General features: G+C 37.4%; 1 protein-coding gene across 1 annotated transcript in view; it reads left to right on the forward strand.

Moving 5' to 3' along the window:
- Positions 1–15288, forward strand: part of Neo1 (neogenin 1) — a 194275-nt gene that overhangs the window by 154869 nt on the left and 24118 nt on the right. The window contains exons 16-22 of the mRNA XM_010627935.3: positions 3221–3316; positions 5709–5932; positions 6017–6155; positions 8373–8480; positions 9775–9969; positions 10659–10691; positions 13692–13760. Of these exons, the coding sequence (XP_010626237.1) occupies positions 3221–3316; positions 5709–5932; positions 6017–6155; positions 8373–8480; positions 9775–9969; positions 10659–10691; positions 13692–13760 (864 nt within the window). The remainder of the gene's footprint in view (positions 1–3220; positions 3317–5708; positions 5933–6016; positions 6156–8372; positions 8481–9774; positions 9970–10658; positions 10692–13691; positions 13761–15288) is intronic.

Consider the following 15288-nt stretch of genomic DNA (forward strand, 5'->3'; position numbering starts at 1 on the left):
AAAAAAAAAAAAAAAAAAAAAAAAAAAAAAAAAAAAAAGACCAGTTGTCTGCAAGGATGCAAAACTAGAGCCCCCATACTTACTGTTGAGAAAATCTGATTGTATAGCCAATTTATAGGAGAGTTAAAAATTTCTTATAAAGTTAACTATACAATCCAGGAATTGCACTCATAGATATTTAACCAACAGAAATAAAATCACTGTCTACAAAAAGGATTGAATAAAACTGTTCATCATAACTATGTATAATAGCTGAAAAGAAGAAATAGTACAAGTTGTTATCAACCAGTAAATTGTAATTGTGTTGTATCTGTACAGTTGAATACTACTCAGTAATTAAAAGCAATAGGCTACCAATACAGCAGAAGTGAATCTCACAACTGTTACGCTGACCAAAAGGTTAAACATAAGAGAATACATGCTTTTACATTTTTATGAAATTACAAAATAGGCAAAATTTAACCTGCAGTGACAGCAAGAACAGTGATTGCATGGAACTAGGAGTGGCAGGAAATGACTCCAAGCACAATTTCTTGGTGGCTCCTTTATATAGGTGTTGATAACATAGATATATAAACTTGTCAAAATTTAATGTGAGGTCAGGGATTTAGCTCAGTGGTGCTGTGCCTGCCTGGCAAGTGCAGGGTCCTGAGTTCAATCCCTGGTACTGGAAAAAAAGAAAATTAATATATACTGAAGTAGGTACATACTGTGTACTGCTTATTCCTCATAGTTGATTTTAAAAACAAAATATTTCAAAGCTATTAATATTTTATAATAAAAATAATGAGTTGGAGAGGTATGATTGCTTTCCCAAACTGGATTATCATTTAAAATCTTACTGTGAAAGATTTGTCTTTTAATTCAGAATCTGCCCTGATGAAATCTTTAAAAATCATTGCTTCATAAACATCTTTCCTAAGAACAACTTCAGATGACCAATGAGTTAGCTTCATCTTTCCTTGTAGAAAATAAGCTGCAATTGAAATCTATTCAGAAACAAAATGGCCTTTCTCTTTTTCTTTCCTGAAAGAAAATACACAGATAACCTCTTAAGCACTTCCCCACATGAGCAGTTTTATAAGGCATTTGTTGGAGAGCAAAAGCAAAGCTTTGCTCAGGATAGAAATGTCCCTGTGATGACCAGCCTCCTGCTGTTTCCTTTATGTAACTGCTAAAATGGAAATCCTTTGCAGTGCACTTGCAGGACGTGGTCCTTGACCTTCCAGTGCTTTCCATCTAATAGGAGAAGGAAAGTAAAATGCAAGAAACAATGAAGTGAGTTGAAGTGAAGTGTGTTCAGAGAAGGAAGAGCTAGCTAGCAAGGCATAGTAGAGCAGTCAGGAAAGACTTGCCCAGCTTGAAAGATTGTCAGAATAGTGCTTGAAACAGAGATGAGAAGGAATACTGCCTGTGCAGAACACAATAAACAGGTGGACTCTATTAGAAAAGAGGGTGTATACTGAAAAGTAGTAAAGATAAAATTAACTTGACATAAAGTAAATTTGACCTGTATGTTTAATCTCCATGTATATAGGGTCATATAATGCTGAATGAAACAAGCAACTCAGGTGAAAAAGTGCATTTTGGAATTTATTCCTAAAACTAGTGAATAAATAATAAATTAGTGCTCTCTCCTGAGCTTCACACCCGTATAAATGTTTACCTGTTCGGTTTCTGCCCTTGGGTGGGTATATTTAGATTTTCCATCTGGTGCAAATTTAAAGTTAGTATCTCTTTCCCAAAACACTTCTACCAATCAAGAGATATTTGATATCCCAGATACTGCTAGAGATAGAGCAGTGAATCAGATAAACATGGTCATAGTTATTAGAAATAACACAGTTTTAAAATAATTAAGTGTTCACAATGCTGAAGAAGAGAAATGATGTTACAGGCTATGTAGGTAGAGGCTAACCGCTGTGAGATAAGCCCTTTCAGATGAACAGGTTTATCTAGATGTAGAGGGCGGATAAGATATGTTCCCAACCTAACCATCAGTGGTGGAAAAGAACACAGTACTCAGGGAACAGGGTGGTGACCAGAGAAAATGGAGCACAGAGAAAAAGGAAAGAGGTGGGGGAGAGAAGTTGAAACAGTGTCTTGTTTGTCTAGAGAGGATGAGGGAGAGAGGGCTTTTAATGATTCCCAGATTGTTGACTTGAACAGAAGGATAGGTAGTAGTGCTATTAACTGGACTAGTGAACAGTGGAGCAGGTCTGAAGTGGAGGGAGAGAGGGAAGAGAGAAAGATTTGGGATATCCAAGAAATGCCAAACAGTTGAACATAGAGGTCTGGGCCCAGAAGAAAGGTCTACACTGGAGATACGTATTTGCAGTTTCAAGCTAATCAAAACAAAGGAAACAAAGTGCAAGGACCTGAGTTTGATCCCTGGTACCAAAAAAACAAAAGAAACAAAGTACATAGGAAGTGACAAGAACAAGCCTTGGAATTGTATATCCTGATGGATCTGCCTCAGTCCTCAGTTTTAGTAAAAGATATCACGGTCTAGGATGTTGCCCAATGCACTTTTTCTTTGCCAGTCAAGTAAGTAGTTTTATTGATTCCATTTGTTGTCGTTTCTGTCTGATCTGGGAGCACCGGGTGCCTCCACATATTGCCCATTATTATCTGAAGAGTGGGCAATCAAAAAAACAAGGCAACTGTTTTGTTTTTGAAGTAACACAGTCCACATGAAATGCGGCCACTTGGTCTCACATTCCGCGATCCCGGGATCACCTCCAGGCCAGTTAAATCTTGTCCAACCAAGATGTTTTCGTGATGGCTGCATGAGGTTTGCTGGTTTGGATCAGGAGGACCCCTGGAGAGTTGGGGGCATTCTTCACTTAGTGCATCTCCTGCTTCTCTAGCTTGCCTGTTCCAATCACTGTCCTTCAGAAAAAGAAGAGTTTAATATCAAGCTCTACCGAAAGGTTCCAACATAGGGAAATCTGTTAAATCATTCTCATCCAAGCTGTGCCTTGTGCAACAAATACTAAACGATAGTAGGAGACTCAGGTGCAGTCAGCATCCACCGCTGAGACTGAAGCCAGGAAGTTGATCTGACAAGATTTTTTTCCATCATTCTCTCTCCTCACACCCAGAAATAATTCCAGATTTTTAAAAAATGAATTTCTCAAGTTAAAATTATGCACCTTTGAATTTAAAAATTTTTATGAGAATTTTCTTTTTAATTGTGTCAACTGTTTCTTTCCCTCAGATCCAAGTTCTCACTATGTGATAACCCTGAAAGCATTTAACAATGTGGGTGAAGGCATCCCCCTATATGAGAGTGCCGTGACCAGGCCACACACAGGTAGGGAATCCTGTCTGTCTCTGGGGCTCGGCACTTTTCCCAGTGTCTTGCATTTTGACATGAATCCTGCCTTTCTGTTCATGGAAGAAAAGTATATGGTGGTTTAGGGTGTAGATTTCAAATGGGAACATGGGCTTTCAGCATGGAAAGTTCTATTAATTCCTGTTTTGCTTCTTAGAAAAGAGTAAGCCCATTATGTAAGCCATTATGCATAGGTGATGTGTTTTTAGTGTGTTAGGCTCTAAAAGGCATAGTTTTGAGAGAATTAGAGGTGATTTTTCATCTTCTAGTTGTTAATTATAACTAAGATGAAAAAAAACTATAACTAAAATCAGTCAAAAAGTGAAAGTACTTCTGTGTCTCTAGAAGAATTATAGGTTACTGATTGTGGCAGTAAATATATGTGATTGCTAAAGTCACCATTTGCTTTCTCGTCTCTTAAGTTGCTTGGGAAAATGTATTTTTATGTATCTTTCATATGCTTCATATTTGTATAAAGTCAGGCACTATCCGTTTGATCAGTTGTATCTTGATTATAAGAGAGTAAATATTGTTTTTAATTATCTTTTAAATATCTCTAAATCAGTATGCATATATTGTGAAATTTCTATAGATACTAATTTAGATCTGAATGAGAGCTTACTGAGGAAAATATATTAGAATTGTGGTTTTTTTTTTTCTTTCAAAGGCACTGAAAACCAGACTTTCAGAAAATTCTTTTTTTCCATTTGTTTTCCAAAAGTTTGAATAAATATTATATGACATCTTTTAGATGCTTTACATGATAACACACATTTGGCAGTATTCTTGTTAAAAGTTAATCTCTGTCACTTTTTGTTTTATTATTTTAATAAAGCTTTTACTTTAGACTAACATTACTATATATTCAGTAGTTCTGTCCTGTCTTCTCCTATGTGCTTGCAATTTTTAAGTTCTTTTTTAAATAGGTTTCGTGTTCCAGAAAAGGAGTTTAAAAAAAAAGTACAAAAAGTATTTTATAAGAGGTCTTCTACTTTCTTAATTGGGCTGAAGTAGAAAAAAACAAAATTATTTTATTTTATGTGGCTTAAAAATATTATACACTGACTAGTATTATACAAGGAAATATTCTTGAATCATATATCCGAATTACATCTTCCAAGAGTTGGTACATATAAGTTGGTACATGTAAGGAATTCTAATGATTCCTGCACCTGAAGATGCATTTTCTGTAACTAATTGCTATGTGTCCTGACAGTCTTTCTGCAGAGCCCTTGATTATAATGTATGCTGCTCCTCTATTATTTTTAAACCTCATTGTGCAGGAAATACACTCAGGGAGACTATTACTTTAGTGTGGCAATTATTCATAAGGCCTGTGCCATTTCAGATTTTAAATTACAGGAAGTTAGTCACCATAACTATGGAAAACCCATTTTAAAACTTGAACTTAAAATAAATCAGTATGTATATACTTGGAGAACCTAATCCAGAATGGCAAAGCCTCAAAGGGATCTTGCTGTATTGCCCTAAGCTCGTGACCCTTAGTATTTTTGTGCTCATCCCTACCTGTGGTTTGTGGTGGCACTTAGGATGTGTCTGTTGCCGGGGGCACGGCACAGTGACCAAATTGTGACTTTCCTTTCCATCAAATGAGTACTCTATTTCTACAGTCCTTGAAGGCTCTGGCACTTCAGCCCGTGGTAACCACAGACATGGTAACCCTTAGTCAATGCAGACTCATCTCTGGGTGGTTCTCTGGCTGCTGGAGAAAGTACAGCAGACAGTCCATTGTAGTATGAGCTTACTTTCCTTAAAGAAGAATGCCTTTGAGTTCCTTTGCTTTATTTGATTGTGAGCCAAATTGCCACACTGCCTCTCACCTAAGATATCAGCAGGTGTGAACTCAACCCATGGACTGACATTCAAGGCTTGGTTAAGAGCAGGACTCTTGAATTTCTGGTGATATGCGCTGATAACTCAGGTTCCCAAAATTTAGCCAGATTTATTGAAATCTCAAATCATGGGCTTTGTGCTGCTTGTTCATAAATTATAGAAAAGCAGTTATTTTTTGTCTTTTCATAATCTTTTTGGACAGGAGGTGGAATTTTCAAGTAATTATAAAAATTCAACTATGTATATGTTAATATAATCACACATTTTAATATATCTTTTGTATGCAGTACAGAAGATAGTTAATTACTGCTCCTCTTAACATTTTCCTACAAATTTTTCCTGAAAGAATACAAGTGGAAATATTCTTTTAAATGATTGATGGTTGTCTATTAACTCTGGATTTTCCTTCTTTTTCTCCATTCCTCATTTTTCATTTCGTTATATTTACCCTGCATTTTCCTTTTATTTTTGTTTACATTAAAATGCCCCTTCCCTTTTTTAATTACTTTCTGCCCAGACACTTCTGAAGTTGATTTATTTGTTATTAATGCTCCATACACTCCAGTGCCAGATCCCACTCCCATGATGCCACCAGTGGGAGTTCAGGCTTCCATTCTGAGTCATGACACCATAAGGATCACATGGGCAGACAACTCCCTGCCCAAACACCAGAAGATTACAGACTCCCGGTACTACACAGTCCGATGGAAAACCAACATCCCGGCAAACACCAAGTACAAGGTATTAAAACATTGACTTTGGGTGAAAAAAACCTAGTTGTTGAAATTTTCTAATTTTAAAGTTTCTGATTCCCATTTTCTTCAGAATGCAAATGCAACAACATTAAGTTATTTGGTGACTGGTTTAAAACCAAACACACTCTATGAATTCTCTGTGATGGTGACCAAAGGCCGAAGATCAAGCACATGGAGTATGACAGCACATGGGACCACCTTTGAATTGGGTATGTATTTTCAGCGCCCATGTCCACACTGTCTTCTCTTGGCAAAATATGAAGCCAGTGGAAGTCCATGCTAATGTTGTGTGCCACATTCAAAGTCATGAGACTTCTTGTCACCTGTTTTTACAGCCTAGGGAAAGTACTGCATACATTAATTGACATATTTACAGAATACAGCGAAGAGCTACTTCTGGAGTTGTGTTTTGCCACTGTACAAAAATATAGGCAGATAGCAGGATAATATAGTACAAAGCATACTAGATTTTAGGAATTAAGAGATTTGAGTTCAACCCCAGGTCATTGGTCTGCTGATGGTATGATCATGAGCAAGTTATCTAGTCTCTCTCAGTCTTTTCAGTTCTATAAATGAGAGGTAGTAACCCTTGCCTTTCCTACAGGTTTATTGTAAGGTAAAATGAGTAACAAGTGGGAGAGCACATGGCAAATTATAAAGCATTGGGTAGAGATATAAGTGATTATTGTCATTAATCCTACTTTTCTGATAAATTAAGATTGAAAAACTGAAGAGATTTGTCCTTGACCAAGTAGTTGCCATCCATATGTGCTAAAGCCTGATCTCTTGACCAGGTAAACCCAAACCTACCTTAGAAACTTTCTTGAAAAAGCTAAGTATCTTTGCAAAATCTTTTACTGAAATATCCTTTGGATTTTTGTAAGTAACCATTAGAGAAAAAAGCTACATAAAGTAAGGAGAGAGTGGGTTCTTCAGGTTTGAGATTGTTTGCTTTTTGCTCACTTTTAGGCCTGTTCTATTTCCCCTTGGGCTTTCCTAGCAAGGGGATATGTGTAACCATTGGGCATCTCTGCCTGTGCTAACTCCCATACCTTCCTCTCCTGTGTAGGGATAATGAAAAACCAGGAGTATAAATTATCCACAAGCTGAGCTTGACTCTTCTGCACAGTCGGTTAGAGTACCTGCAAAAAGAAGGGTTGAACTTGCAGAGTTAGAAACTCCTGCACTAAAATTGAAATACACATTTAGTTTGTTTTCTTTGCCAGTGTGTTAACAATCTTTTTGCTTTAATTCTAACCATTGGCTAATAAATAAAATTTGTATTTATCCTTGTTTGTGTTTAACCAGGCTTCCTTTTATCTTATACCAGAATTTCAGTATTTCAAAAAAGTAAATTTGAGGAGCTACTTAATATGCATGTTTCTGTACTAGAATATTAAATGTTTTCAGCTATAATAATATGGAAGGAAATATAAGAAAACACACTTGTTTTCATTTTGTTGCTATTTTAGAGCTTTTCTCTGGAGCAGTAACCTCAGTAGTTTTTTCAGTGTAATCTTAAAATGAAAAATGTCAGTTTATAAATCATTTGTTTCTTGCAGGCATAGTGATCTTAAAGTCCTTTGGTTTGGAGAGCCAACTATATTTAAGGGAGAAAAATATTTTACACTTAAAATATTCTAACAGAATAATCCAAATCAAGGGAGAGGAAGTTATCTTGGGTGAATTACATAACTTCTCTCATTTTTGGTGTCCTGACCTGTAGAGCATGGACAGTGGTAGCCATCTCTCAAGGTTCCATATTAAATATTAAATGAGGGGCTGGGGGTTTAGCTTAGTGGTGCCGTTGCCTGCCTTGCAAGCACAGGTCCTAAGTTCAGTCCCTGGGGTGTGTGTGTGTGTGTGTGTGTGTGTGTGTGTGTATTAAATGAGATACTTTTTGTACAATGCCTGGCATATAATAGGTATTTGGTACAACTGACGCTTGATTTACCTACCTATATATTACCTGATCCCCCAATGGAGATGACAGTTCTGGGTCCTCATAGTATCTTTTCTCTTTTTGTACTTTGCATATTCTTCTTCTTTTTATTTTTCCAGTACCGGGGATTGAACTCAGGAGGTTGTGCTTGCTGGTCAAGTACAGCACCACTGAGCTAAATCTCCAGCCCTGCATATTCTTCTTTTTGTGGGAACTGTTTGCACATAGTTACACAATGACTATGAGTTCGTTGAAGCAAGGGGGCTTACATTTTTTGTCCTGTACATTTTTTGTGCTTTACAATTGGAAAAGTTAGGGCTGGGGATTTAGCTCAGTGGTTCCACTGCCTGCCTCACAGGCTCAAGGACCCGAGTTCAATCCCCGGTACCAAAAGAAAAAAAGAAATACAATTGGAAAAGTTTGGGGAAATGGTGAATTTATATTATAGTGGACAGGTATTATTCAGAGTATTGTTATTTTGTAGTTCCTACTTCTCCACCTAAGGATGTGACAGTTGTAAGTAAAGAGGGAAAACCTAGGACCATAATTGTGAATTGGCAGCCTCCCTCTGAAGCCAATGGCAAAATTACAGGTAAGATGCCTTCAAGTATGTGTTTGCCTATGCCCTGTTCTAGGACATTACTGTGTTGTCAAAAGAAGTGGGAGTCTGAAGGCTGACTTGATCATTTTTTGGGAGGTGTGAGCCATGATGCTTTTTGAAAGTAGAGGTGCTCTTTTCCCACAGTAGCATTGAAATGAATTTCTAGCTGATGGTTCAGCCTCATGCTGCCTGCGAGACTGATGGGAATGAAGTGCCCTAGACAACCTTTGGCTATACTGGGACTTTATGGACATATATATATATTTTTTTTTTTCCTTGGAAAAGCTGTTCACTGCCTAGATCACCATCTTTGGAGTCTTATAGCCCCACTTGATTATATAGGACAATAACCCAGAAATAACGATTCTGCTCTTTTACCTTAAAACCTCAAATGCCCATTAGAGTTTTGATTCCTTTTCCCTGCAAGGCCTACCATTTCAGGTCCTAGGCTCTTACAACTAGTTAAGAGCTTGAATTGTCCTTGACTTTGGAAAGGATCTGGAATTTTTCCGCAGACTTTCAAAAGATCTTCCACAGTAGAGAGGAACTATGCCTTCCTCAGCCTTATCAGGCAGGGGAATCTGATGAGATTTGGCTGTTGGTCCTTCCCTTTTGAGCCTCTGCTCCATGAAAGTGGGTGCTGAAGAATTGAGTTTGCATTCTGAAATATGAATAAGGTGACCTAAAGAAGTGTTTCATAGCACTGTCTTCCTTTTACCTTTCCATAAACTCTGATCTTTATGTCATTTTTTTGGTTTTTTTACTCTTTCCGCTTCCATGAAAGAATTAAGCACAATGTGATTCAGATTACATTTTACTTTGTCTTTTAAAACCACTAACAATGGTGAGAGTGTTTGCATGGATGGTGTGGATCAGGTAGTCTGGCAGTTGAGGTTTCTTCCTCATGGGTAAGGATTGAGTGCCCCCTGGTGGAAGTATTTGGTGACAGTTCACTGGCTTTCACCAGGGTATGAGGGAATTAATCAGAGGTTGCCACCCATCTGCCAGGAGTTTTTCCTCCTGGGATATCAATTTGATGAGAGCTAAACCAGCATGTCAGGCCATTACTGGTTTTCAAAACTGTGTTATTTTAATTGGAGACCCTTGAGGAAGTAAACCTTTTAGAGTTTTCAGTGATACAAACAGCCCACTGCTGCACGTGTGCCATAGGTTTGTTACCACCATGATGTAGTAGGCATGTAATGGTAATATATACTTACTGGCTTCCTATTACAAAAAGAAAAACAGGAATGAGATTTCTTTTCCCATTAACTCCTTTGGACAGGCTACATCATATATTACAGTACAGATGTGAATGCAGAGATACATGACTGGGTTATTGAGCCTGTGGTGGGAAACAGACTGACTCACCAGATTCAAGAGCTAACGCTTGATACTCCATATTACTTCAAAATCCAGGCCCGGAACTCAAAGGGTATGGGGCCCATGTCTGAAGCTGTGCAATTCAGAACACCTAAAGGTAAATCTCCCTGAGCTGAGGGTTATATTGTTTTTTTATTGTTTCTCTTTAGTGGGGCTGTGCTTACACATATCACTCTGGCAGATAGCATCTATGAGTAATACAAGAAGTCCTGTGAGTAATACATGTCAGCCATAATGTGACAATTTATCCCAAAGGATCCTTCACTTACTCACTACCAAATCACTACTGCCCAGGTTACTGGCCTAATCATTTCACAGCAGGGGAACTTTGGCTTGAGGTTGTTTGGGGCAGATGAATTGCAATGCTGTACAAGTTACTACCAGTCAAATCAGATAGGATCATTTGTTTCATATTCATAGTGATACAGCATGTTATTGTAATGGGTGGTTCTCTTTCAACACACACAAACTGTTAATCTAAAAGGATTATTTATGGGCCTTTGTAGAGAATAAGAAACTAAAAGGTCTTTATACCTTTTGTATAAAATTTGAGAAAAGAAAATGGAGATAAAGTATCAAAAATTTAGGCTAATGAAATTTAGTTGGGGATTCAGTCTGGAATTGTGGAAGCCCAGATGTCTTTTCTGTTAGCACTGAAAGCAAGACTCAGTTTATTTGGAAATTTGTGGGGATTTTATTTTTTTCCTTTAAATCTTCTGTATGTCCCATCTTCAAAGCTTGTGATCCTTGCTCTCATTTTTTCTTCCCCTGTGCTTGGCCTGTTAGCGGACTCCTCTGATAAAATGCCTAATGACCAAGGTAAATGAGTAGATGGCCTGTCTTCTCTTCTTTCTTTTGTGACCTATTATTAGCTTTTTGTTTTCATTTATTTTTTCTTCTTCTTCTTCTTAAAAGCCAGTATCATGTATTAAAACTGCCTATTTATTGTTGGCCAGCGTGGAATGGAGTCCCATGTTTGTAGCACTTGGGGTATCTGAAAAGCTGGAGGATTTACTTAGTAGCTAAACAGACTGGTGGAAGAAAACTGAGTCAAATAAACCAAGTCCTCAGCTATAGCATACTGGCAAGTGTGAGCCAGATTATCTTTATATGCTGGGATACTGAAGTTCTGTAACAGTGATGGGCATTGAAATCATGAAGAGACCACTTAAACAGATTATTCATAGAATTTTAGTAGAATCTTGGAATGTGAAATTGGAATCAAATTCAGTGAATATCATGCCCCCCAACCTACATGTTTATCTGACTAAATTACATGATTATCCATCAGCAAGAATATTGCCTTTATTCCATTACGGTGAGTTCATTCAGAGCTCTTTTCCATTTCTTCTCTTAAATGTGTCTCATCATTTTAAAAGAGGATAAAACTATTAACATGGAACATAGGTAGCATGGATATGATCATTCTTAAAATCATCTGTTATCACTTCGCTGCAGTGCCCGTGGCGGAAGAGTAGCTGTACTTGTGATTTTGATCTCTCAGAAGTGAGCTAGCTAGATTTCTATTTTGAGAAAGAACATTAACTGTAAATTTTGTGATGTAAGAGTAGTTATTAGAAATACAGGGATGGCTGGGTATTTAGCTCAGTGGTTCCGCCACCTGCCTTGCAAGTGCAAGGTTCCGAGCCTGGAACCAAAAAAAAAAAAAAAAAAAAAAAAAAGAAAAACAGGACCTTTGAACAGATTAATGTATTTTTTAAAAAAAAAAAAAAAAAAAAAAAAGAGAAAGAAATACAGGATCTTTGAATCGTGATTAATGTAAGGAAGAGTCACAATTTGAGGTATCAAGTTTCAGGGCTTTGGACAGGTGTTTGCATTCAGTGAATCAATGAGGAAACTGCAGATATATTTTTTTGTGTGTGTGTAGAAGCGTGATAATACAAAAAATAATTATAATGTACATGCACATAATATAAATGTGCTCATCATTCTCTTGACAGCTATGATGCAGCTCTCAGCTGTACCACACCTGTGGTAATTAAAATTCTTTACATATTGGTGCTTTTGGTGTTAGGTTCATCCTTGAATTTCTTGCCCCTAGTTTAAGTTTAAAAGAAAAAATGTTGAGAAATAAGAGTATAAACTGATCAGCTTATTGGGAAAGTGTGTTCTTTGGCAATTCTTTCCATGATACAGTGCTGTTGAAAGCTTGCTTAACTCTATAGCTAATGATCACATACACTCAGAAGTGAAGAATCTCAGCGGGCTGAGCCAGCCCTGCCACCTAGACTCACACATGGATAACAAGCCTTGACACGAGGTATATGCTCTGAGGGGAAGTGATGGAGCAGAATAAATGGTAATGGAAGAAGTATAGACAATGGGAAAGGGATGGGGGATTAAATTAAATTCAGAAACTGGCCCTTTTGGATATCTAAGAACTCTGTTACTTTCTTGTGGGGGTTTTCAGCTTTTGGAAACTGCAAACATTGTTTTGTTTCCACAAATTTATTCTGTTAAGTGAACTAGTTACAGACAATTGCTTTCATTTCTTTAAAGTCTGATGATTTACAGAACTTGATATTAGCTCTGCTGTTTTGTAGAAACACATCTAGTTTATGCTTTTCTAGTAAAGCTTTATTAGTAGAAATAACTCATTTACCAATGTTTTCTGAAGTTCCATGCTTGCTGCCTCTGTAAAAATATAGTATTTACCCTGAAGATTTATTATGCTTGTAATAATAATGGTAACATTATTGAACATTTACTGTACATGAAACAATAGTCAAAATATTTTATGATATTAAATTTCTCTTTAATCCTCGTAACAGTTTTATGAAGTAGATTCCATTCTTACACCTGTTTTATATTGAGGAAACTGAGGCCCAAAAAGAAAAGCAACTTCCAAAAGTCAGTTATATATAATGGAGCAAGTATTGAAGTGTTAAGTGTGCTATTGAGTATGAGGAAAAGCTTTCACTTTGTAGTTCTTTCAAGCCTCTTTTCAGGAGGAGCACGATATTGCTTTCTGTCTACAAGCCTTAGATTAAGGGATGCCTTCGTTTTACTGGGGAATGGCTCCTTGTATTTACTTTACCAAAGCAGCTTTCCCTATAATTGTGAGAAACAGGTTCAAGTCCAAGAATAAGAATATTTTTAAAAACTGATACTTGCATTTTCTGAAGCCTGCCCCAAGTTTGAATGGCCCAAACCTGAAGTCATGGCCTCTCTTTCTGTGTTCTGTGACGATGGGCTAGGAGACGGTATCCTTTGTGAACAGTTAAAAGGAAGATAATTTTTTTCCATCTTTGGATGTTTAGGTGACAGAGCAAGAACTGAGAATTCAATTTAAACCTCCATTTATCTTTTTGCTCCTGCTTAGGCTAACTTATTATAATTTGAGAAAAGAACTGAAACAATATTGACAACCAGTAGGCCAAATCAGCAGAGCTGAGTCCCTTGGAAGAACATAGCTCTGCAGTGCAGCATCAACCTAAATGTCCCTTGGTTCCTTTTCCAGTATAATCTCCTTTTGCCCTAAGTCCTGAGCAGCCCTTGAGGAGGTGTTTCCTGAGTGAGAGAACTGGGTCTGTCCCCACTTGCTGATCAGCAGTAGCAGTCTGGTCCCAGCCGTGGAGCAAAAGTGTCAGCCTTTCAGATGCCCCATTGCACAGAAAGTTAAACTTTAGTTTGCTTTACACAAATAGACTGTATTTTCCCATTATTGATGTGCTGCTTCATTTTTTCATGGATAAGTAGACTGAATATGTTTTTGTTTTTTGTCAGAATACTAGCTGTGAAGTGAACTGTCACAGCAATGTGCTGAGTCGTTAACTGACATGATCTCTTCTACTTTAGCCTCAGGGTCTGCAGGAAAAGGAAGCCGACTGCCAGACCTAGGACATGACTACAAACCTCCCATGAGTGGTAAACCCCTTACTTTTGCATTTTTAGTGTCCTGTGGACATGAAGCAATTTTGCTTAAGTCCTGAAATGTCTTTTGTAGCCTGAGCAGTGGGTTGCATCATGTTTGCCTATTCCCTTTTAACTACAAGATCTAGTATTATCATTTTATGACGAATGTTTGCTGAATTATTTTAAGCCCATTATTATAGGATCCATAAATAAAATTGTTCTCCCACATATCCAACTTAAGGTAAGTCCTAACTGTTAAAATTAAGAATAATTAAAATGCTGATTTCTATTATTAGGCCAGGGATTTAGCTTAGTGGTGCCGCCACCTTGCAAGCACAGGGTCCTGAGTTCAATCCCTGGTACCAAAATGATAATAATAATAATTCCTATTATTTAGACAAATTCCTAAACAATTTCTAAATTCCTATCTCTAGAAAAAGAGATTTTTTGGCCCTGGGATTTAGCTCAGTGGTTCTGCTGCCTGCTTTGTAAGTGCAAGGGCCCAAGTTTAATCCCTGGTGCCACAAAAAAAAAGAGAGAGAGATATTTTTCAAAAATAAACCCTCTAGCAGTATTAGCCATCACTCAAAACAAGCTAAAGAAATATTTCAGAACCATTAAAGTTCTCCCAGTACCACTTACTGTACTGATTAGTTTGGGAATTCTAGAAAATTCTTCCCACTGTTCTCAGAATCCTAAGAGCTGATGCCTTCTAATTTAATAGCACATCCTTCTCTACAGAACTTTGCTCACCATTTCTAAGTTACTTTCACACATGAAATCACATTTGATCCTCAGAACACAGGAAAGCAGAGTCTCAGTGGAGAAGTAATACACCTGGAGCCATCCACTGATTTTAACATGGACCAAAATCTAGGTCTCTTGTCTTCTGACTGCTTTTTTCACTGTCACAGCACCCTAAAAAGCAGGGGGTTCCATGCCACATGTGAGAATCCAAAGTGGCAAAATGTCCACAGAAGTGATTAATAGAATTGACCCTGTGTTGTCACCTCTGCCCAGTATTGAGTAGAAGAACCTGTCTTCTGGAAACTCACAATCTAGTCATGGGAATGCAGTGATCTTTTACTGTCTGGCTGTCTGAATCAGAAATGGTTCAACTCATTCTTCAGTGAAATCAGCCTGTTTTTAGGAGAACCATACAAGCTTTCGTGCTTCCAAACATTTTATGCTCTAAACTTGAAGATTATTTACAGGTCCTCCTTCTCCATGAATTTCTTATATTCTGTGGTATCCACAGTATAATATCAAGATGTGAGAAAAGTAATTACTCCTTTGTCTTTTCTTTCATTTATGCATTTATTCATGCATGTGTGTTTTTAAAGGTCCAGATTCTATGTGGTAGGCTATGGTGTGAAGAGGAATAACTACTTGATAGAAAAAAGGAAAAACTGTAGAACTCAAGTCTTAAAGATGCATAGAAGATTGCTAAATGTCAAAGAGGGGTCAGACCTTCCAGAAAACACTAATGGCATATGCAAAGGGAGGCAGTGTAAAAGCACCTCTACCTAGTAGACAAGGG

The sequence above is a fragment of the Fukomys damarensis genome, unplaced genomic scaffold (assembly GCF_012274545.1).
Source record: "Fukomys damarensis isolate Sample0158 unplaced genomic scaffold, DMR_v1.0_HiC HiC_scaffold_25, whole genome shotgun sequence".
Lineage (NCBI taxonomy): Eukaryota > Metazoa > Chordata > Mammalia > Rodentia > Bathyergidae > Fukomys > Fukomys damarensis.